This window comes from Lithobates pipiens, unplaced genomic scaffold (genome assembly GCF_037356315.1).
Source record: "Lithobates pipiens isolate NorthernLeopardFrog02 unplaced genomic scaffold, aLitPip1_a1.2 Scaffold_16, whole genome shotgun sequence".
Classification (NCBI taxonomy): domain Eukaryota; kingdom Metazoa; phylum Chordata; class Amphibia; order Anura; family Ranidae; genus Lithobates; species Lithobates pipiens.
In genome coordinates this window covers 404,338,592-404,364,270 of record NW_027507748.1, presented here as the reverse complement: position 1 = coordinate 404,364,270, position 25,679 = coordinate 404,338,592, and the positions used below count along the sequence as shown (strand labels likewise).

Genomic DNA, 25,679 nt, shown 5'->3' with positions numbered 1-25,679 from the left:
GATAAACCGGTACATTTAGAAGGTCTGGCATCAGGACACTAAAATTCTTGTAATGTACTAAGTATCTAATGCTTTGTCACATAAGTGTCCACTAAAGTTGCATGATACTTAAATGTTAGAAAACATAAAATTCACTTACTTCTGTCATTTACATAGTTGGGTTCTCTGTTACCTAAAAGGCAATGCAGGTAAATAGTTCAGATCCATATGTGCAACAAAACAAATAGAAAGGGATAATATGCCTAGTTAAAGTTGATATAAACCTAAGTTTTAAAAAGTGTATAGCACGTTAAATTCATGAACAACATTGATGCAGGCTCACTTTTGGTTTGACAATTTCTTTGTTAAAAAGGTTTTTGTTTTAAACCATACGCAACGTTTATCTGATTTTAGAAATGAAACATGGTTGTATAAGTTTCTGTCAATTAAAATAACCTGGTTTTGTATATAAACCACTGATGTTATATGTATCTTTCTTGTGTCCCTCCATTCATAAATAAGATTTCTTGCTGGCTACATGCAAAATGTCCTAGGGAACTCTTGTATTACTTTATACTGTATATTGTCCTGCCCATATGCACCTTTCCCCTTTTTGCTAGATTTAAATTGATGTTAAAAGTTGCCACTGCTGCTTTATTATGGGTAAAGTTCCAGTCACATTTGCAAATGGGGCCATTATTGATTAAATGCGTTGACTGTACAGGTATACCCCACTTTTAAGTACACAATGGGGTTTATTTACTAAAGCTGGAAAGTGCAAAATCAGGCTCCCTTCTGCATATAAACCAATGAGCTTTTAACCCCAGCTTGTTAAATTAAGCTTTGGTAATAAAATCTGGAAGCTCATTGGTTTCTATGCAGAAATGAGCCTGATTTTGCACTTTCCAGCTTTAGTAAATAAACCCCATTGTGTACTTAAAAGTGGGGTATGCCTGTACTGATTACAGACAGAATCCAGGGCAGTTCATAAAAGTTGATTGCTGCATGAATGATTACATGCATTTGGCCATGATTAGCTGCAAGAGCTGTCAGCCTCCCATTGCTTTCAGTGGGGGTGCTGCCTGCAGCTAATTGATTGGAACCCCCTCTGTGTAACCCACATGTAATGGCCACATTCCCAAGTGTAAAGGGTGCATGAGCAGCAACATATTAACTATATTTTTTTGGGCTTACAAACCCTTTAAAGCCCTGGTGCCAGGCTATCAGATATCAGTCAAGTTGCAGTGGGGTGCCAGGTACTGGTATGTTCTCTGTGATCCAGCACCTGGCACTGAAGGAGAAATTCTACTGTGGGTGGGGTTTTCTCCCCCACATCACAAGTGAAGTCCTGGTCAAGGTAGAGGGAAAGAAAGCAGTGCAGAAGCATGTGATAGGTGATCAACAATGGGGCTAGGGTGCCATGACTACCACTACAGGGGGTTAGCACTTTCACTGCCATGACCACCAATACAACTGTGGATGGGAGGGTTAACACTTTATACTGCCATGACCACCAATACAGGAAGGGGGCAGGGGGTTAAGATTTTCTCTGCCATGGTCACCAATATGGGGGGACAACTTTCACTGCCATGACCATCAGTACAGAGGGGGAGGGGAGGGTTAACCTGCCATGACCCTCAATGCAGGGGGGTGGGGGTTGACTTCCACTGCTATGACCACCAATGTGGAGGGGGGGTTACCTTTCACTGCCACTGACCATTGATGCAAGGTGGGTGGGGTTATATTTCACTGCTACTGACCCCAGGGGAGGGATGGGGTTTAACTTTTACTGCCACTGACCTCCAATGTCTGTTAACGTTTATGGTACTGACATAAGTGCTGGGGGTTATTATTGTGTCCACTGACAACAATGCCAGGGATTATTATTGCATTCACTGACACCAATGCAATTAGAGTCATTATTGCGTTCACTGACACCAATGCAAGGGGGGTAATTATTGCAGTCACACCCATGCCAAGGATTATTATTGTGTCCACTGACACCAATGCCAGGGGTTATTATTGCATCCATTGACAACAATGCTGGGGGCTATTATTGCATGCACTGATATCAGTGCTTGGGATTATTATTGTGTCAACTGACACTGATGCTGGGGGGGTAATTTTTGCACTCACTGACACCAATGCCAGGACTTATTATTGTGTCCGCTGAAACCAATGCCAGGGGTTATTATTGTGTCCACTGACACCAATGCCAGGTGTCAGTGGACACAATATCATTTATCATTGCATCCATTGACACCAATGCCAGGGGTTATTATTGCATCCACTGACACCAATGCCAGGGGTTATTATCGCATTCACTGACACCAATTCCAAGGGTTATTATTGTATCCACTGACACCAATGGTGAGGGTTATTATTGCATCTACTGATATCAGTGCTTGGGTTATTATTGTGTCCATTGACATCAATACTGAGTTTATTTTTTTTAGTCCACTAATACCAATGCTGGGTGTTATTGCCTCCACTGACACCAATGCTTGGGTTTTTGTACTTCAACTTCAGTATGCATTGCAATACACTACAAAAAAAAAAAGCAGTAGACTGACATTTCTTTAGGCATGGAGGTGAGAAAATGCACTGCTATTGTGTGGCCCTTTGAAAGTGTCAGGGGCCACACTTGAGACCTTTTATAATTTTTCAGTTGACCACCACTTATGAACAATGAACATATTGATTGATTTTACAGCTTTTTCTGTGTTCTTCATACATCCAGTATAGTCAGATAAATTTGTATACATGTGTAGCTAGAATGTAGGTAATTGGAAGACTCTGGATGGCCGCACTCCAAAACAAATTCAGTGCCTTTATTCAAAAAACCACAGGAACACTACAAATAATATTACAGCAAGAAGCAACAACAGCGGACGCGTTTCACACTACAGGGAGTGCTTATTCATATAGCTATGAATAAGCACTCCCTGTAGTGTGAAATGCGTCAGACGTTGTCGCTTCTTGCTGTTATTTGTAGTGTTCCTGTGGTTTTTTGAATAAAGGCACTGAATTTGTTTTGGAGTGCGGCCGTCCAGAGTCTTCCAATTACCTACATTGTCTGCATGCTGTGGCTCGCACCCAGATCTCTCTGCCTGGAGAAGCTATTTTTGTGTTCTCTGGATTTGCCTAGAGCGGTGGTGTTTCTCTTATGTGTAGCTAGAACTCTTTTTAAATGGCCAGCTCTTTGGGCCATTAAATGTTCAATCCATGCAAAAATACTTTTTTCGACATATGTAAAGTCTGGTTAGCTGAGTCAGCCCGTGGCTTCCTATGTGTCTTGGAAAAAGCAACAGCAAGATCTTCCTACCATAGTTCTCTTACTAATGACACTATGCCTTTGGATTTCTCTGAAGACGCATTTGTAAATGCCATGAGGGTGTTTGCATTAAGCACGTCCCTTGCTATCTTCTGTAATGGCTATTGGGTGTTGGTACTTTTATTTTCGTTTCTCTTTGTGCGCGTGTGTTTTTTATCTAGTATTTTGTTTATATTGTTTCTGATACCAGTATGACCTAATTTTGCCCTTTTGCTCAGTTTGTTCTGTTATAATTATATTTCATTTCTCAGTTGTAATCGCTTTGGAATTTATATTTTTCTTAAATAAACCAGTATATAGGTCTTTTCTTTTTTTTTTTTTTTCTTTTTTTTTTTTTGCATGGAAGCCAAGAATACTGACCAAAATGTGAGAAGGGGTCTAAAGCTACTCTTGCTGGTCAAATAAATAAATGCATAATATTTACATGCAATATTTCATATATACCTGACTTTAAATATTTACATATTTATTTTTGTAGCTAGCTCTGGCCATGATAAAGAAAGAAAGCCTTCAAGCTAAATTGGCATATTAAATTGCGCGCTGGTAAATCTGGACTCCAGTCGCAGGGGCAACGAACAATTCACCGGTCTCTAAAAAAAAAAAAGTTATTATACATACTTCTACTATCTCACAGTATTTAGCAGAGGCTCTTGATTATATATCATGTAATTGCTACTTTAGTCAATTAATATATACTGTAGTCAGATGGTATTGGCCCTGTGACTATCATGATGCCAATATCTACAGTATCCTGAAAAAAATGTATGTGATGGAAATACACTCACTCTTTGAATTCCAGTGTTTTGCATCATACTTACAGTTAGTATCAATGGGTAGTATATCATTTCTGTAAATCAAAAGAGTTCAGATTAAGAGATGCAATAAATGAAATTAAATAATAAACTGGCAATTAACCTGTAGATACCCAATATGAGAGTTATTGTGCCCTCTACTTCTTTTCTGTTTATAGAATGACAGCCGAAGGGCACTGTTGGTTAAAGAGAATCTGTCACCCACTTAAAAAATGCAGGTAAAAATCACAGAGAAATCAAGTTTTTTTTAAATGCTTAATAACATGCCCAGCCCCCTCCCTGCTTGCATGTCATAGCTCTGTCCTCCTCTTGTGGTGTGTCTAGATACTGTCTGTGCTGCTTACATGATTGTCATCTGTGCTCAGATGGGCTGTTGACATCTCCTCCAAGATAGCGGCACCTAGCAGCAGTCTTAAGGCTTTTTGATAACTGCAAAAGGTAGACTTCTATAGGTAAATAACAGGCATAAAATATGTTAAATATGTACCCCTAATCTTGGGGTAGTGTGCTGTTGACACGAGTGATCTGGCGACAGGGTCTCTTTAAGTCAAATAGGGTGAACTAGCAGCAGGATGGCTAGCAGTGTTTATGGTACAGGAGGATGCAGTTGCAAATGTGTGTCATGGTGCAGTTAGTGTCACAGTGTTGTGGTTATGCAAAAATAATGAAACAGACAGTACATCTCATGCTAATAATTTGATCCTGTTCTCTAAACGAATGGTGGCCATATGCCAAATGATGTTATATATGATCGTATTTTCAATAGATTTACTGTCCGATCAGAAATATGACCAGAAAATCTAAAAGATCATTCGATACGGCACATACTTAACAATCATATGAAATTATCTCGTTTCCTACGATCACATTTTACATCCAGACCAGTCCCAGATAGCAAGAATAACTTGACACAAATTTGTGACAGTGTTAAATTGTAGGTTTGTTAAAGTGGAAGTCCATGCAAAAATCTAAAATCCCTGCATCTATAGACACCAGGGATCTAACACTAACCTCTCTATCCCTGTAAATAGAAAACGAGTATACATACCTTTTTGGAAGCCGATCTGACCTGCTCCAACTGGATCCCACACTGAGCTGTCAGCCGCAGCTTCTCTGTGTAGGCGGGTGCAGAGGAGGCGGAGGACAATGGAAGGTCCATAGCAACTCTATGGGTGACTTCACAGTTGCAAAGTTGCAGTGGTGAGTCTAAAGCATGAAAATTCAGACACCGTGACCCCTGTGGTGGGATGACTATTGCACAACATAACTGAACCAGAACTTGCAGCAGACTTGCAGAATGTTTGCAAAGAAAGTTGATCTGGAGTCATGCAATGCGGACTTGCTACAATTGTGCAACAAACTTATGAAGCCTGACAAGTCTAGCAATAGCTTAGCAAGCAGGGCTGGTGCTAGACTATTTTGCGCCCTAGGCGAGACCAGCTACTTGCGCCCCCACCCCCCCCCAAAAAAAAAAAAAAAAAAAAACTTCTGAACCGCTAAAATATAATTTATATACCTCTATACGGTATAGAATGGGCGCAAAATAGTCTAGCACCGGCCCTATCTATACCCCCCTGTAATGTTTGTTGCCCCCCCCCCCATTGAACTGTTGTACACAGCGAGCATAGTTGACAACATTTAAAATTCTTTTTTTTAGAGAAATGGGCGACAGCAGAGGGCTGGGTGACAGCAGGGCAGAGGACTGGGCAACAAAAGGGCACTGAATGACAGCAGAGGGCTGGGTGACAGCAGGGCAGAGGACTGGGTGACAGCAGGGCAGAGGGCTGGGTGACAGCAGGGCAGAGGGCTGGGTGACAGCAGGGCAGAGGGCTGGGTGACAGCAGGGCAGAGGGCTTGGTGACAGCAGGGCAGAGGGCTGGGTGACAGCAGGGGGCTGGGGGACAGCAGGGCCAAGGACTGGGTGACAGCAGGCAGAGGACTGGGTGAACGCAGATCAGGGGACTGGGTGATAGGAAGACGAATGGGAGACAACAGGGGACTGGGTGACAGCAGAGGGCTAGGTGACAGCAGTTCAGAGGACAGGGTGAACGCAGGGCAGAGGACTGAGCGACAAAAGGGAACTGGGTGACAGCAGAGGACTGGGTGACAGAAGGGCAGAGGGCTGGGTGACAGCAGGGCAGAGGGCTGGGTGACAACAGGGGGCTGGGTGACAACAGGGCAGAGGACTGGGTGACAGCAGGGCTGGGTGACAGCAGGGCAGAGGGCTGGGTGACAGCAGGGCAGAGGACTGGGTGACAGAAGGGCAGAGGGCTGGGTGACAGCAGGGCAGAGGGCTGGGTGACAACAGGGCAGGATGACAGCAGGGCAGAGGGCTGGGTGACAGCAGGGCAGAGGACTGGGTGACAGCGGGGCAGAGGACTGGGTGACAGCGGGGCAGAGGACTGGGTGACAGCAGGGCTGGATGACAGCAGGGCAGAGGACTGGGTGACAGCAGGGCAGAGGACTGGGGGACAGCAAGACTGGGTGACAGCAGGGCAGAGGACTGGGTGACAACAGGGGACTGGGTGTCTGCAGGGGGCTGGGTGACAGCAGGGCAGAGGACTGGGTGACAGCAGGGCTGGGTGACGGCAGGGCAGAGGGCTGGGTGACAACAGGGCAGAGGAGTGGGTGACAGCAGGGCAGAGGAGTGGGTGACAGCAGGGCAGAGGTCTGGGTGACAGCAGGGCAGAGGGCTGGGTGACAGCAGGGCAGAGGGCTGGGTGACAACAGGGGGCTGGGTGACAGCAGGCAGAGGACTGGGTGAACGCAGATCAGGGGACTGGGTGATAGGCAGACGAATGGGAGACAACAGGGGACTGGGTGACAGCAGAGGGCTAGGTGACAGCAGTTCAGAGGACAGGGTGAATGCAGGGCAGAGGACTGAGCGACAACAGGGAACTGGGTGACAGCAGAGGACTGGGTGAACGCAGGGCAGAGGACTGGGTGACAGAAGGGCAGAGGGCTGGGTGACAGCAGGGCAGAGGGCTGGGTGACAACAGGGGGCTGGGTGACAACAGGGCAGAGGACTGGGTGACAGTGGGGCTGGGTGACAGCAGGGCAGAGGGCTGGGTGACAGCAGGGCAGAGGACTGGGTGACAGCGGGGCAGAGGACTGGGTGACAGCACGGCTGGGTGACAGCAGGGCAGAGGACTGGGGGACAGCAAGGGTGGGTGACAGCAGGGCAGAGGACCGGGTGACAGCAGGGGAGAGGACTGGGTGACAGCAGGGCTGGGTGACAGCAGGGCAGAGGACTGGGTGACAACAGGGGACTGGATGTCTGCAGGGGGCTGGGTGACAGCAGGGCAGAGGGCTGGGTGACAACAGGGGGCTGGGTGACAGCAGTGCAGAGGACTGGGTGACAGCAGGGCAGAGGGGTGGGTGACAGCAGGGCTGGGTGACAGCAGGGCAGAGGACTGGGTGACAGCAGGGCTGGGTGACAGCAGGGCAGAGGACTGGGTGACAGCAGGGGAGAGGACTGGGTGACAGCAGGGCTGGGTGACAGCAGGGCAGAGGACTGGGTGACAACAGGGGACTGGGTGTCTGCAGGGGGCTGGGTGACAGCAGGGCAGAGGGCTGGGTGACAACAGGGGGCTGGGTGACGGCAGTGCAGAGGACTGGGTGACAGCAGGGCTGGGTGACGGCAGGGCAGAGGGCTGGGTGACAGCAGGGCAGAGGGGTGGGTGACAGCAGGGCTGGGTGACAGCAGGGCTGGGTGACAGCAGGGCAGAGGACTGGGTGACAGCAGGGCAGAGGACTGGGTGACAGCAGTGCAGAGGACTGGGTGACAGCAGGGCTGGGTGACGGCAGGGCAGAGGGCTGGGTGACAGCAGGGCAGAGGGGTGGGTGACAGCAGGGCTGGGTGACAGCAGGGCAGAGGACTGGGTGACAGCAGGGCTGGGTGACAGCAGGGCAGAGGACTGGGTGACAGCAGGGGAGAGGACTGGGTGACAGCAGGGCTGGGTGACAACAGGGCTGGGTGACAGCAGGGCAGAGGACTGGGGGACAGCAAGGCTGGGTGACAGCAGGGCAGAGGACCGGGTGACAGCAGGGGAGAGGACTGGGTGACAGCAGGGCTGGGTGACAGCAGGGCAGAGGACTGGGTGACAACAGGGGACTGGGTGTCTGCAGGGGGCTGGGTGACAACAGGGGGCTGGGTGACGGCAGTGCAGAGGACTGGGTGACAGCAGGGCTGGTTGACGGCAGGGCAGAGGGCTGGGTGACAGCAGGGCAGAGGGGTGGGTGACAGCAGGGCTGGGTGACAGTAGGGCTGGATGACAGCAGGGCAGAGGACTGGGTGACAGCAGGGCAGAGGACTGGGTGACAGCAGGGCAGAGGACTGGGTGAAATTGGGTTGAAATCTGCTCTGCCCAATATCTCAGTCAAGACACTGCTACAGGAAAGACCAGATATCATCTTGATCTTTGTCACTTTTTTACTTATGTTTAAAAGTCTAAAGATAGAAATAATAAAGTTGACAAAGACCAAGATGATATCTGGTCTTTCCTGTAGCAGTGTCTTGACTGAGATATTGGGCAGAGCAGATTTCAACCCAATTTCTCCCAGTCCAGTGGTTGCATAAACAAACAAAACAGAATTTTTAGAGCCTTTTTTTACCTCCATGATGCTCTGCCCAGAAGGACCTGCGATCATCCCTGAGGCTGGCTGCTCCGCCCCCTGTCCCCCGTCCCCCAGTGACATGTGGGATCATCCCCTTGCTGGCCACACCCCCTCACAAGTCCCGACCAGTGACAATGAAGGAGGTGGGCCAACTCCTCGGTATCAATCAGAGCCCTGAGCCGCTGAACAGCTCTGCAGCTGGTGAGCCGGGGGACGGATCTGTCAGTGTAATACATGTGATAGTTCCCTCCCGGCGCCCCTGCACCATCCCTGGCAACAGACATTCCCTCTCCTCCTCCGGACACACTCCTGCAGACCCGCCACACGGGGACAGCGGATCCATAGGTTACATCCAGCGGGGATGAGGAGGTGACAGGCCATGGCTGCGCCCTAGGCGGCAGTGCGCCCTAGGCGGCTGCCTAGTCCGCCTAGTGGTAGCGCCGGCCCTGTTAGCAAGTCATTTTCAAACTTGCAGCACAGTTGCTTGCTATCTGGAGTCAGAATCATTTTGAGTCAGTCCATTGGTTTTGCTCTAAATCAGATGATAAAACGGTATATGTCTTTTCGATAATCTGTAGATCCAATCATATTATCTGATTCTATAATCATTCAATAAGATTGTTACATTATGTATGACCACCACTAGGACTACATGGCCAATGAGGTCTCTTTGCTACTAAGAGCTTTCACTACTTCATGACAATTATCTCATTTGCAGCACTTTAATTTTGTAGTGTTACAAAGCGCTAACTGCTAACAAAACGTTTTCTAATTAGTAAAGAGATTTTTTTGTCATTGCAGATCCAGCCTATGCTGTCATACTGTCTAGCAACTGATATGTCTTATTATTTATATTTGAGCTCAACATCAGTGTTCAGTAAAGCTAATTACATGTATTCAGTTTTCAAAAGTTCCATTATAACATGTAACTAGTTCATATATTTAATTGTTTGTTTAGAAAATATTTTTTTTGTCACTGGGTAAATATATATGTACTTACTTTATTTGATCTTGGCTTGTTTTTACTATTCCTCTCTCTAAAATCAGATAAACAGTAAAACAGTAACAGTAAAATCAGATCACTGGTAACACAGACACACAGGTAGCTTATATTAGATGACTTTTTTATTTTTAAACATAAAATAATATACTATTCATTCAAGCCTAAACCACTGGGACATTGTATTCTGGCAGCGTATCTGGAGTTGGCAGATTACACTGATCAGTGACTGCAGCCACTGATCAAAAAACGTTTTCCAACTTGTCAGTCCGGCAGAAGTTGATCAAAATTTCAATCTATCTGTGGCCAGCTTTAGTAAATGGTAGTCATGGCAATTGTTCACTTTAGTGAGATTGCTAACAATACACTTCAGTGTGGACTGTAATATATTTAATATTTCCTCTACCTACAAACTTAGAATCTTGAACATCGTTTATAAGTTGTTCATATTCTGTTACATATTATTTGTGTAGCACCCTGCTTCTGATGGGCAGAAGCTATTGTTCTTTTTCAAATTAAATTTTCTGAAGCTGTAGTTTGGCTCAGTCTAATTTCTCTAATATTCTGTTTTTTGTACCAGTCCAGCTGGGTTGCACTGATTTCCACCTGACCATAGATGTTGCTGTCACCGTAGTTGGGTGTGGAACAGCAGCAGGCTGGATGCATCGAATGCCACCTCTTGCTCGGAAATAGTTCAATGGGTGTGGTTTCCCTGCTGTGCAGTCTGGGAGAGGGTATTTAAGGTACGGACACAATATTGTTGGGTCTGTCTGTCTGGCTGTTCCCAGGTCCCTGTCTTGGGGTCCGCTATCCTGACCCCATGGCCCTCCTGGCCTGGGGCCTGTAACGCATGGATCTGCGGCTCGGGGCCAGCTGGCCTGAGGCCTCGCAACTGAGAGTGTAGGCCCTGGAAAGTCTTGGGGCCTATGGATCCAGGGGTGGTCCTGTGCTGTCTCGCCTGCGGGGAGAAGCCAAGCGACTGGAGAATCCAGGGGAGGACTTCTCAGGTAGAAGACCGAGCGCAAAGCTGGTGTCTCTAGAGGAGCCTGGAAACTCAGTTGAAGGACGCAACCCAGATCAATAACCTTACAGTATCACCGGGTTGGCTAAAAGAATCTGGTACTGTATGGTAGTTCTTCCTAAAACTCTCAAAACCACTAAGTTCAATTGACAAGTCTGTGGCAGAGACTTTGTTAAGCATCTCATCGGCTGCTAGGTCAAGTGAGAGGGGCCTATCCGGTGACTGCTGGATCCAGTCTGTGGAGCTGTTTGTCCTCTGGATCAGACTAATACCTTTAACCCGCAATTACAAGGTGCCCGAACTCCCCTTTATCTTCTAACCCTTTATTGAAGGACTGTGTCTTTTTTCTTTCTTTGGTGTTATCCCTAAATAAATCTTCAAAAAGGACTAAGTGTCGGATTTATCATCCACGGGACCCCCCCTAAGATGAAGAGGCAAGCAGGTGAGGTAACGCTAAGCCCGAATAAAATCAGCAGCTCCTTCGGGGGTTAGTGCTACATTTGCGTTACAAATTAATGTAGTTTGGCTTTGCTTGGCAGCCATAGAAACAGCAAGGCTTATAGTGTATGTAAATCCTAACAATGAACTTCTCTTATTCACTCCCTTCTGGTCTGGTAAATAACCATTGAACGCATTTTCGTGATAAAAGTTTGATATGTGCAAAAAAAAAAAAAAAAGTTTGATGGTGTCAGAAATTCAGAACTGTCTTGTGTCCTCTCAGTACTCATCTTGCAATACAGAACAGTTAGTGCCTATGCTATGGAGATAATAAGAATGTTTGGTATTTAGTAATTAAAGGGTTGAAACCCTTAAAAAAAAAAAAAAACACACATGTTCCTGTCATTTTATGGAACACGATATAGCACAGTGTTTTTGCCATGTCAATTGTCCCTTTCTATGTTGTACAATACCTGACTGATCCTGCCTGTACCTGTCTTCCCCTCTGTAAACTGACCACGTTTATCATGGCCTGCTGATAGCGTGATCAGTTTACCTACCTCTGTCATCTAGCTACTGTATCTCTTCAGCATCTCTGCATCTCCCCCCTCCCTCTTTTCCTGTCTCTTCAGTAGTCTGTGTGAGAGCCAATCTCCTCCCTGCCCCTCCCCTCTCCTCTCCCACCTGTGTAATTCTATTCTGTGCAGCTGCTCCAGTGCAAAGTAAAGAAACATATTAATTACTTTGATCCTTTCTGTCTTATGTCCTTGTCCAGTACAGTGTGTGCGGTTTCACAAAATTATAATGCTAAATACCCTCTTTGCAGAGCCCTGCTGTGTAGACATGTGACCTCCCTCTGTTAGCTTGCATTCACCAGAGGTAAATCTCAGCCCCTCCCATTGTACTCACTTGGGAGGGAAGCAGAGGGAGGTCTCATGACAGGAAAGCAGGGCTCTGCAAAGAAGGTATTTAGCATTATAATTTTAGGAAAACACACACACTGTACTGAACAGGGACCTAACACAGAGAGGATCAGAGTAATTAATACATGTGACTTTACAACCACTTTAAGCAACAGACAACGAGATAGAGTTGACAACAAGCTTTGCAATTTTGTTACACAAAAGGGCATTCCTCAAAAAAAAAAAATAGTATCTGATTTTGTTTTTATTTTACCCTGATTTACACTAGTTTAAAGAGATCCGTTTTTGCACTGGATGGAGCACACAACTCAGATACATTGATAGACATTGTGAAACACCGTGGAGAAAAAGCAATGGATGCTCCTTCTACACTGAATGTGACAGTAGAAGTAGGCAGTTCCAGTGTTTGTGTCAAAGCCATAAGCGGTAGACCATATCAAATTTTCAGTTGGAGGAGTGGGTGTTCCTAGCAGATTGTTATGTATGAAGGCCACCCTAGGTAATGCCCACACATGATGCTAAGCCTTTATGATTGACAGACCTGAAATTCAATTAATAAAAGTGGTGCGCCAGGGACAGTCAGGCTTTGGACTGACACAATGTAAAGATTCCCAATTTAGCACCATAAACAATATAAATATCACCTGAGTACATGAAGGATACATTTTTTTTTTTAATATACATGAGAAAGAGCAACTCAACATTAATAATCTCTTCAAAGTGTATTGATGTCTTAAAAATATACCTGTCATGACTGTAAAGGTGCTAAACAGCAACTACAGGTGATATGTAAAATCAGTCTTTGAACTGGTAATACTATCATGGGATTTTTTATCATTGAATGCATTCAGATTTGGCAGTCTTTTTGCTTATGGCAAAGAAAGCAGCATCTTGTATTACCAGCTTCTCTGGAGCTGACCATGCACAGATTGAATTTTGGCTGATTCCTGTTGAATTTATCTAAATTAATTCTGTGGGTTGCCCTGTCAGCACTACCTGGCTTGACAAAAGTTGATTTCTGAAAATTCTCAGCCAAAAAGTGCATGAATTCAATTAGTTGCCAGCTATCAGAATGGCTGGCACTGCAGATTCGTTTTTCTACACTGTTTAGCATGGATGGGAGAATCAAGTGATTTTTCTGAACGTGTATGTTCTGATTTAGATTACAGAGGATGGCTATTGAATCTGGCTCAGGAATTAAACTGTATGTTACGGCAAAAACCTTTTTTTTTTCCAGATTTGAGAGACCATTAGAATTTAGCAGACCAAAAATGGGGGTAATCTACAAAAGGAACACAGGCAGAAATAAAAATGTTATAGAGGTTCTAGCCTTTCCCTACTGTACCAAAGGAAGACAGCAGCAGAAGTCCACATAACATGACATAGGGGTAATCCTTCTAACCAGGTTCCAGATAGCGGATTAGATACGATGCTTGCAGCTAAAGGACTGTAACTAGAAGGTTAGCTAAGTGCAGAAGATGAACATTTAATCTTTCCTTCTGGCAGACTTTGTCACATGAGTGTAAATGAAAAAAGATCATATCTCATTAGAGTGTTCCTTTAACATTAATACACATACTTTGTAGAGTAGAGGAGCCAGGACATCTTGTATCTTTTATATGTACTTAGTCATGTACTTGGTATTACTGTATGGCCAGCCATAGACAGATCGAAATCTGGACGGCTCCTACTGAATTTCGATCTGTCTATGGGCAGGTTGGTTGTACTGATGTCGATCCACTGATCAACTTTCGATATAACCAGCCTGTGGGGTTTTTAAATACGATCACTGTTAGTGGCTATAGCTGCTGGCAGATCATTATATTCTGACAGCTGGGAAACCTCCCGCTGTTAGAATACAGTAAAACATCAGGAGGGATTTCCCTATCAATACTGACTATGCTGATGGGGGAAGGAAATAAAATTATATAATGCATGGTTGGCTTTTGTGTTAAATATTGTGATTACTTTAGGCTGCTCTGGGCTCTGGACGCTTCAGGTTTGATTTCTTACCCTTGTTTCCTGGAGACTACAGTAGGCGAGAGAATCAGATGAGAAGCCTGAATACTTATGTGGTTCCAGCCAATCCTTGCGGTAAGGTGCTCAGAAGGTGGTTGGGAGATTGCATAAATAGTTTGGATCCTCAGACAGCAAGGTTATTTCCCAGGAGAAGAGATTCCCAGCCAGAAGGGCCACTGTTCTTCTAGGAAGTTCAGCTAGACTGTGCATAGCTGGGGGGGGGGGGGGGGGGCTATCCTACTATAAATTCTCTTGAAGCTAAAAGAGGGGTTTCACTGGGAATCTGGGGTGGAAGATTAACATAGGGCACAATCTGCTTAGTTTGGAGGGAGGCATTCAAGTCCCACGGACACTGAGTAGAGACCTGAAAGAAGGATCCTAGTGACTGTTGCTGCTGTTAACATCTGGTGCACTAATATTAAGACTTGCCTGCCCTGGAACACTGCTTATGATGTCTCAATGCTGACCTCTTTATGTCCTATTGCTGAAGGGACCGTTCTGAAAAGTACAAGTGTTCTGAAGTATCCCACAGTTTCCCTAAGAGCGGCCATAGATGGAGTGGATTTTTTTTTTCCTGCAACCATGGGGATAATGTTGACAGGGGAATCTCTTTCTGAGCCATTGTTTTCTCTTGGGGGGGGGGGGGGGGGGGCACCAGGAGAACACAGTGATTATTGCTAGTGGCTATACAGCCACTAGTGATAATGACATAAAAATCCGGCAGGCTGGTTGTACCCAAGTTGATAGATTTGTCAGCTTGGGTACCTTCAGCCTGCCTATACTTGGTTTGAATCTTGGCCTAGTTCCCACTGAACCAGCGGAGATTCGAACCGTCCATAGTCAGTTTAAGTTCCATCCAAGTTAATCTGTAATAAACTTTAAAAAGGCCAAACCCTAGACTGTTTACTGAGCTACAGTAATGAATGTTGCTGTTTGCCTGGCTGCTGTGGCACATATCCGGGAGAAGAGCCTGGGACAAGGTGACATACACACAAATATAACATACCTGAATGTCTCATTTCTGGATTTTCATACCTGTAAAAAAGCATAATATTCCCTTTGAGACTTCCAGTAGGGTCCTCTTATAATATCTGATTCCAAAAGATATAGTACACTGGATAATGCTAAAAACAACAGGGATGTATAGAACAATTGCACTGAGAGATACATACATTACAGGCTTCCATTGCTGACTTCTGAAAACCGGTTACTTGGCTATGGGATCAGTTCCCCCAGGAGGTAAAAACCACATGAATTTTTGCCTTAACTACTTCAATACAGGGCACTTTACCCCCTTCCTGCCCAGGCCATTTTCCAGCTTTCAGCGATGTCATACTTTGAATGACAATTGTGTGGTCATGCTACACTGTACCCAAATACGTTTTTTATCACACAAATTGAGCCTTAATTTTGTGGTATTTAATCACTGCTGAGTTTTTTATTTTTGCTAAAAAAAAAACAAAAAAAATATCAAAAATGTTTGAAAATTTTGAAAAAAAAAAGTCTTTCTTAGTTTTTGTCCAAAAATTTTATAAATAAGTAATTTTTCTTCTTCACTGATGTGTGCTGAAGAGGCTGCATTGATGGGCATCGATGAGGCGGCACTGAAGGGCACTGATGGGGTGGCACTGATGAGGAGACACTAATATGCAGCACTGATAGGTGGCACTGATATGCGACTCTGATGGGCACTGAAAGGCAGCACTGATTGGCATAACTGATGGGCACAGATTGGCCTCACTGATGAGCACAGACTGGTGTCACTGATTGGCACAGAGTGCCATCACTAATAAGCACTACTGGGGCTGCATTGTAATGAGGGCACTGATAATCCGTGCCCTGATTACCGTTATAAATCTTGCCTGTGAGGAGATGCCACTGATTGGCTCTTCTCACCTCACACTCTGTCAGTGTGAAGTGAGGAGAGCCGATAAACGGTGCTTCCTTGTCTACATGTGATCGGCTGTGATTGGACACAGCTGATCACATGGGCAAAGAGCCGTGGCTGCAGCTCTTTGCCAAGATCGGGGTCACGGCCAAACTGGGCGCCGTCATATGACGTCGTCCCAGAACAAGAGCCGCGCCGTTCCGCCGTCATTTGAAAGTGGGTGGACGGCAAGTGGTTATAATACCTAGAGCGCTATTTATCTCAAAAGTAGTCATTCCACTAAAAATATTATTAATGAATGAATTAAATATTTATGTTTTGCAATATTTAGCACCCACATTTTGTGTTATTTTACGTTGTTTCATCAAAAATTATTTTCACAGACTTACACTGCACCAGAGGGAGATTGTTCTGTGGATAAAGACACTGAAAACATTGTGAAGCCACGAAAACACTCCTAGTATGCCTTCTATACAGAGAATGATCCCCCTCTAGTGCAATGTTAAAATTTCAGCCCTATTCACATGGGGCAATTACATGTGTGCCCCTTGCAAGACCGAGTTTTACTAGCACAGGGATGCACAGGTTTTGCCCGCATCCAAGTACGGGCATTCCCATTCATGTCTTTTAGTACACATTGGCTACATGAACGCAGCCGCTGTGTCCCAATATAATATCAGTGTGGGTGCATGTGGGTTTGTGTCCATGAACTCACACTGGATGCGTTCAAAACCATGCACCCGCACAAATGTCACATTGGGAGCAGTGGCTTTTTCCATGCAGCTGCTGCATCCCACTAGATAGCTATGGGACTGCTGGCACGGGGATGCATGAAAAACCTGTGCATCCCCTTGTCGGTAAAACGAGTGTAATCTCCCTATGTGAAATGAGGCCTTATTTACATTCCAAAACTAAGGGCATAACATTTTCACACTGATACATAGGGGTTGATTTACTAAAGGCAAATCCACTTTGCACTACAAGTGCACTGAAAGTGCACTTGAAAGTGCACTTGTAAGTGCAAGCGCTGTAGATCGCTTTAGATCTGAAGGGGAAGCTCTGCTGATGTTATCATCCAATCATGTGCAAGCTAAAATGTTGTTTTTTATTTTCCTTGCATGTCCCCCTCGGATCTACAGTGACTTTACTTCCAAGTGCACTTTCAGTGCACTTGTAGTGCAAAGTAGATTTGGCTTTAGTAAATAACCCCCATTGCTTTCTTTAAACTTACTGACCAATTCAAAATTTACCTCATTGTTATTATGTACAATATTAAAATATTGACCACTTATAGCATGAGATAACCAATGTGTTTTTTTAGTGAATTGACTTTAGTAAATAACCTCCATTGCTTTCTTTAAACTTACTGACCAATTCAAAATTTACCTCATTGTTATTATGTACAATATTAAAATATTGACCACTTATACCATGAGATAACCAATGTGTTTTTTTAGTGAATTGACTTTAGTAAATAACCCCCATTGCTTTCTTTAAACTTACTGACCAATTCAAAATTTACCTCATTGTTATTATGTACAATATTAAAATATTGACCACTTATACCATGAGATAACCAATGTGTTTTTTTAGTGAATTGACATTTTTTGCAGTAATTTTTTTTTTTAATAAGGAAGAACTATATTGATACAAATTCAGCTGTGATGTCAAAAAAGTCAAGCGTGCATCTGAAGTGTGACATAACATTGCACAGTATAATTTTTTTTTTTTTGTGATATTTACCTCAAATTCAATCTTTCACTATGCTTTATTGCATAAAATATATCACAAATATCGCATGCAATAAATACTAGTGAATTAGCCTTTGTGGTGTTTATTCCAACATTTGTGTACTGTAGAACAAGCCCAGAAAGGGCATCCAGATCAAGAATTTTTACTTCATTCTGACTTAACTTTCTTGTTCGGTGTATAAAATACCAAGGCTGGATGCAGAAATGTTAGTGGGGGTCAGCAATGACAGCCTACATATCGTTCACAGTGCAGGTTTCTTCTCATTCTAGGTACAGGAGGCACAAACGTTCCCCGGCCCTCTCCTCCAGTCAATGACGAGAGAGCCAAATACTGACAGGAAATATGTGGCCTTAAACAGACTGATTTCCTGACCTGAGCTGCAAGCTATGTGCTAGATCTTGCCCACAGTGACCTTTATATGCAGAGGAAGCAAACTCTGCTTTAAAGCAGCGCAAGTCTGACAACAGAATACTCTACTAAACATGAAACTTACATGACGGTACTTCCATTCTTACAAATCCAATTTTCTGTGTAAAAATAAATAAAATCAATGACATATCTCAGCATGGACTTGTATATTTTTACATAATGTTATCATTTTTATTTCCTTTACATTAAGATATCATTAGATGCTGTTTTTGGAATGAAACAATATAAAGCTTCCCACTTTAGAGCCATGAACCAAAAAAGGATGCTTCATGTGTTTAAATATACATGTGAAAGAGGGAAACTCAATGTAAACAATCTTTTCAATGTGTGCTGATGTCTTAAAATACACCCGTCATGACTGTACAGGGGTACCTCCTTCTGAAATTACTAGTTACTTGCCAGTGCTTGACTTTTAAAAGGATAAGTTCACCTTTTGTAACATGTTACATGCTATACCCATATTTAATTTTTCAAGGAATATACAACTACATACAAAAAAAGAAATAATCAGCAGAGCTTCAACTCATTCACTGAGAAAATTCCCTTGCAAAGTGCAACAGTCCATTTTCCTTTAGTAAATCAACCCCCCTATCTCTACATATACAGTAGCTTCTAGACTTATGCTTCTTTTTTAAAACTAATCCGAGTGTTTTTTTTTTGCTAGTTCATTCCTGAACATGCACATTCCAATGTAATGGGTTTACATGTTTGTTCGAGTTCACCCCTCTAAATTCATGGAATCCATAATTTCTTACCCAATAAATTCTATTCAGGCCCTTTTCTCCAAGTGGAATGTTGTTGCCATCCTAGATCCATCTTGATGATCACAGATCATCTCAAATCATTAGGGGCTTATGTAACTGAGATATATATATATATATATATATATATATATATATACATATATATATATATATATATATATATATACATATATATATATATATATATATATATACATATATATATATATATATATATATATATATATATATATATATATATATATATATATATATACATACATACATATATATATATATATATATATATATATATATATATATATATATATATATATACATATATATATATATATATATATGACATATACACACTATATAGATATCTAAACATATATATTCATATATAAATATACAGTCTTGTTCACAAAGGCATACTACTGTGTATACCTGTATAAGGGCCATATGATATGATGCTTTATATATATTGATATTTAAAGTGGTTATAAAGGCTCAAGTTTTTTTTTTTGTTTTTTACCTTCACAGATTCAATGTGTGGGTGTTGATGGGTGAATGTTGTTTTATTTTCACTTTTTCATTCATGTTACTGAAATATGAACAAAGCATACCCCTCTATAGTGTTTACTTGTCTCAATTAACCTACCTGGCGGTATGATTATTTCTGATTTTAGGTGCTGAAAGCGGTACAATTATTTTGCATGGAAATTTGGCGTTTTATATTGTAATCCTGCAATTCTTAGGAATAACTCTCTTAAATCTGTTCAAACCAGAGTCTAGTAGACATCCCGGGTATGATAAAGTTTATAATATAATAAATAACTAGAAATAATGATAACAAATAATAATAAAAATTATTCAATAATGTAATCAAATCCAAAAACACAGAAATTTGCTAATTTGCAGAATTGTTGCTGTCATTAGATTTAGTGTTTGATGACGAATTTCCCCACAAATCGCTATCACTCAATTGTGCAAGTGATTCTAATTTATTATCGCTGTTTTCTAGTTGGTCTAAAATCACTTTTGGCATAAAGGGACACTTTTTGGTTGCTATGGACAATCTCCAAATTCCAGGCAGAAAAAAACTGTATTTATAATATAAAAGTGTATGCAGGGCACTAGACAGACCACTAGGGACAAAGGGGATGTGTAATTTTTTTATACAGTACTGTAATCTGTAAGATTACAGTACTGTATGTGTATTGTGTGTTTTTACTTTTTTGAATTTGGCGCCGATCTCCGCTCCCGTGCATCGTAACATCGCAGGGAACGGAGCTCTGCGGCACTCGGGCACTGTGTGAATCGAGCGGAGGACAGCTCGCACACACAGCGGGGGGACATCGCTGGATCCAGGGGACAAGGTAAGTAACTCTCCCTGTATCCAGCGATGCGATCCCGAGTCTGGCTTGGGGTTACCGCTCGTGGTACTGAAATCCCAGCCCGAGCCAGACTTGGGATTACCGCCAGGGAGGTTAACCGGTTCCTCGACCAGCGCACACCAATATACGTCGGCAGAATGGCACGGCTGGGCCATGCCAACGCGTGCGCACTGGCCGGGAGCTCCGTGGATACCAGCGATCATCTCACGGAGAGGAAGAACTGGTAGATGCTAATGTAAACAAGCATCTCTCCATTCTGCCTAGTGACACTGTCACTGATCATAGCTCCCTGTGATCCGGAGCTAAGATCAGTGATGTGTCACACATAGCCCACCCCCCCTACAGTTAGAACACATCCCTAGGACACACTTAACCCCTAACAGCGCCACCTAGTGTTAACCCCTTCACTGCCAGTCACATTTACACAGTAATCAATGCAATTTTAATCGCACTGATCCCAAAATCGCGCCAAAATTGTCGGGCATGTCCACCATAGTGTTGCAGTCAAGATAAAAATCGCTGATTGCCGTCCTTTACTAGTAAAAAAAAAAATATTAATAAAAATGCCATAAAACTATCCCTTATTTTGTAAATGCTATAACTTTTGCGCAAACCAATCAATAAACACTTATTGTGATTTTTTTTTACCACAAATATGTAGAAGAATACATATTGGCCTAAACTGAGGAAAAAAATAATTTTATATATATTTTTGATAGATATTTATTATAGCAAAAAATAAACAATATTGCTTTGTTTTCAGTTGTCGCATTTTTCTTTTTATAGCTCAAAAAAAAAAAACGCAGAGGTGATCAAATACACCAAAATAAAGCTCTATTTGTGGGGAAAAAATACGTCAATTTTGTTTGGGAGCCGTGTCGCACAACCGCGCAATTGTCAGTTAAAGCGACATGGTGCCGAATCGCAAGCACAAGCGCAAGTGCTCTGGTCTTTGGCCAGCAAAATGGTCCGGGGCTTAAGTGGTTAAAGCGCAAGTACCATTTCTGTCTGCTGCTTTGTTCTGCTGCTATAAGCATGAGTCACGTCTAACATACTTTCCTGACACCAAGAGGAAAATGGTGAAAGGGAGGCATCTCCAGTAGAGTGAAAGCCTCAGCTCTATTCCTGTGAGCTGTATGGGGGGGGGGGGGGGTCTCTTCCCTCCAATCAGCTCTCAGAGCTCTCATCTGTGAGCTCTGCAGTGTGTAATGTCAACACTCCATCCCGTTATTTTCTGAATTCTCAGGCAAGCTTATTAATTCAGCACTTTGAACAGGTGTAGAGGTCAGATGGCTGCAGGTACAACTTATGTAGGAGGATTTGTTTCACCTCTGTTTATCACCTGAGGCCAGTCACTTCACTGGGTATTTGTAAGGGTTTACATCCACTTTAAGAGAAGTGATTTACACTGCTACATAAACCAACAATCAGAGGAGAACTGTTTACTCTGACAATGTCTGCAATCCTATCAGTGGTGATTTACTGCTGCTTAATAAGCAGACACATTAATGTCTTTGTGTAACTGTCATTTTTTTCAATGATTTATTCTCTTGCTAATGTTAAGAAATGTGAATAGTAAATACCATTGAAGGACTAGATCATTCCATGGTAAAAACAGCAAAAATGCCTGTGTGTAGTAGACACACTGGACCTGAAATACTAAATAAGTTGAAGTGGGATGTGTGAGAGAACACACTGTCACTGTGCATTTTGGAGGGGGCTGTTTGCCGTCTCCCTCAACCAGGAGAAGACGCCACCTCCAGACATTTGTGTCTGCGGTCGCCAGTTCATCGGAACAGGGTGAACATGGTATCTGTGGCCAGGCTCGTGGAGCCTTTTCCAGCTACTTAAACCAGGCAGGGCTAAATATATACTTTTATTCCAAAAACAATGTACTTTTAGCTGATAAAGGTATATGCTAGATATGTGCATTCGTTTTCGTCCGAATTTCTGGAATTTTCGCGTTTGTTGTAACAAACGATAACAAAATGCGCAGAATCCCAAATCCAAAAGATCCAAAATAAAAAAATGCTTTATTTTCATATTCATTATTATTATTATTATTATTATTCAGGATTTATATATAGCGCCAGCAATTTACGCAGCGCTTTACAATATAAAAAGGAGACAATACAGTTACAATACAATAAAATACAAGAGGATTAAGAGGGCCCTGCTCAGAAGAGCTTACAATCTGATAGGGTGGGGCAGGTGATACAAAAGGTTATAACTGTCGGGAATGAGCTGATGGAAGTGGTAGGAGATTAGTTTGAGACGTGATAGGCTTCCCTGAATAGATGAGTTTTCAGGGATCGCCTGAAGGTAGCTAGAGTAGGGGATAGCCGGACCAGTGGAGGTAGCGAGTTCCAAAGGATTGGAGAGGCTCTGGAGAAATCCTGGAGACGAGTATGGGAGGAGGAGACTAGAGAGCTTGAGAGTAGGAGGTCTTGAGAAGAACGGAGGGGACGATTTGGGCGATATTTGGAGACAAGATTGGTGATGTAGCTCGGGGCAGAGTTGTGAATGGCTTTGTATGTTGTGGTGAGTATTTTGAATTTAATTCGCTGGGTGATTGGGAGCCAGTGTAGGGATTGGAGGAGAGGGTTGGCAGACAGTGAGCGGTTGGTAAGGTGGATAAGTCTGGCAGCAGCATTCATGATAGACTGAAGAGGGGACAGCCTGTGGAGAGGCAGGCCAATGAGAAGGGAGTTGCAATAGTCAAGGCGAGATATAACAAGGGAGTGAATGAGGAGCTTGGTGGTTTCATTTGTTAAAAAGGGGCGAATTTTTGAGATGTTACAGAGGTGAAATCTACAAACTTTTGACAATGACTGGACTTGGGGCTGAAATGACAAGTCAGAATCTAGGGTTACACCTAGTACCCTGGCATGAGGGGAGGGCCTGATGGTTGCATTGTTGATTTTGATGGAAAAATCATGGAGGGGGGCATGTGCAGGGGGAAATATTAATAGCTCAGTTTTAGAGATGTTTAGTTTAAGGAAGTGGTGCGACATCCATGCTGATATGTCAGTTAGCAGGTTAGTAATGCGAGAGGAGACTGAAGAAGTGAGGAGAGGAGTAGACAGATAGATTTGGGTGTCATCTGCGTATAAGTGGTATTGGAAGCCATGGGCGGTTATCAAGTGACCAAGGGAGAAGGTGTAAATAGAGAAGAGAAGGGGTCCAAGAACAGAGCCTTGGGGGACCCCCACAGAAAGAGGCAATGGAGAGGAGGATACAGAGTTGTAGGTGACACTGCAGGAGCCCTGTGATAGATAGGCAGAGAACCAGGAAAGAGCAGAATCTCGGAGGCCAAGGGAATGTAGTTTATTGAGGAGGAGCGAGTGGTCAACAGTATCAAAGGCAGCAGAGAGGTCAAGTGGTAGGAGTATGGAGTACTGGCTGTTGGTTTTAGCAGTTAGTAGATCGTTAGTGATTTTTAGTAAAGCAGTTTCCGTGGAGTGCTGCGAGCGAAAGCCAGACTGTAATGGGTCAAGAAGGTTATTTTCACTGAGGTAGGAGCTAAGTCGGTTGTAGACTAAGCGTTCTAGAAGTTTAGAGGTGAATGGGAGCAATGAGATAGGTCTTAAGTTGTTCAGGTTGGTGGGGTCCAGTGAGGGTTTTTTAAGTATGGGGGTTGATCTACGCATGTTTTAGAGGGGAGGGGAAGGTGGCACTTGAGAGGGAGAGATTGAAGATGTGAGTGAGGGAGCATAGGATAGAATTAGAGGGTGACCTTAGTAGTTGTGAGGGAACAGGGTCCAAGGGACAATTGGTTAGGTGAGCATCTGAGAAAAGTTTTGCAACCTCTTGAGTAGTAGCCAATTCAAAAGAGGAGAGTGTTGAATGTGCTATTAGGCCAGGTATGTTGGGTGGGGAAGATGTACGCACAGCAGAGGTGTCCTCACGAACTGCATCAATCTTGTCTTTGAAGTGACTGACAATCTCCTGGGCAGTGAGAGAGTTAGTGGGTAGAGGGGGGTGGGGTACGAAGCAGAGAGTTAAAAGTTGAGAAGAGCCGACGGGGATTATATTTTTGTATTGTTGCGACAACAGTTCGATATATATAGATAGAAGATTTTACATGACAGTGACAATAGCGATCTGTGTCTATTGAACCTGCAGTTGAATGTGTCCAACCTAACTCTATTAGTCCAAGATTATTGGACATAGAGAGAAAAGATTCAACATTATAGAGACATGAAGATTAGATGAAGCAGCTAAAAACATACAACGATTGCTGCGAGCGGACATTTATGGTCGAATGCTCCGCCCATAGGCTATAGAAGAGTTCTAATGTTGTTTTACTAGTAATAATAATAATTATTACTAGTCAAACATTAGAATTCTACTATAGCTTGTGGGCGCTGTTTACCCCATCCTCCAGGTCGTTTATGAACAAAATAAATAGGATTGGTCCCAGCACAGAACCCTGGGGGGACCCCACTACCCACTCCTGACCATTCTGAATACTCTCCATTTATCACCACCCTCTGAACTCGCCCTTGTAGCCAGTTTTCAATCCATCCACTCACCCTATGGTCCATGCCAACGGACTTTATTTTGTACAGTAAACATTTATGGGGAACTGTGTCTAATGCTTTTGCAAAATCCAGATACACCATGTCTACAGGCCTTCCTTCATCTAGATGGCAGCTCACCTCCTCATAGAAGGTTAATAGATTGGTTCGGCAAGAACGATTCTTCATGAATCCATGCCGATTACTGCTAATGATACCGTTCTCATTACTAAAATCTTGTATATAGTCCCTTATGATCCCCTCCAAGAGCTTGCATAATATTGATGAGGTTAGGCTAACTGGTCTGTAATTCCAAGGGATGTATTTTAGGTCCTTTTTAAATATTGGTGCTACATTGACTTTTCTCCAATCAGCTGGTACCATTCCAGTCAGTAGACTGTCAGTAAAAATTAGGAACAATGGTCTGGCAATTACTTGACTTGAGTTCCCTAAGTACCCTTGGATGCAAGCCATCTGGTCCTGGTGATTTAATGTTAAGTTTCCCAAGTCTAATTTAAATTCTGTCCTCTGTTAACCACAGAGGTGTTTCCTGTGATGTGTCATAAGGATACTTATGACACTGCAGTTTTGGTTACTGAAGCCCCCCCGATTCCCTTGTGAAGACTGAGGAGAAGAATAAATTCAATACCTTCACCGTCTCCCCATCCTTTGTAACCAGATGTCCTTCCTCATTCTTTATGGGGCCAATATGGTCTGTCCTCCCTTTTTACTGTTTACATACTTAAAGAATTTCTTTGGATTTTTTTGGCTCTCCTCCGCTATGTGTCTTTTGTGTTCTATCTT

The 25,679-nt window shown here is 43.3% G+C and overlaps 1 protein-coding gene across 2 annotated transcripts in view; it reads right to left on the bottom strand.

Moving 5' to 3' along the window:
• The window catches only part of LOC143983097 (uncharacterized), a 55,624-nt gene that overhangs the window by 19,757 nt on the left and 10,188 nt on the right, over window positions 1-25,679 (bottom strand). The window contains exons 3-7 of one of the 2 annotated variants that reach the window (XM_077482364.1): window positions 18,277-18,310; window positions 15,150-15,178; window positions 9,743-9,779; window positions 4,132-4,160; window positions 140-172 (exon numbers count right to left, since the gene is read on the bottom strand). In XM_077482364.1, the coding sequence (XP_077338490.1) occupies window positions 140-172; window positions 4,132-4,160; window positions 9,743-9,779; window positions 15,150-15,178; window positions 18,277-18,310 (162 nt within the window). The remainder of the gene's footprint in view (window positions 1-139; window positions 173-4,131; window positions 4,161-9,742; window positions 9,780-15,149; window positions 15,179-18,276; window positions 18,311-25,679) is intronic. The other variant, XM_077482365.1, reaches the window with a different exon arrangement.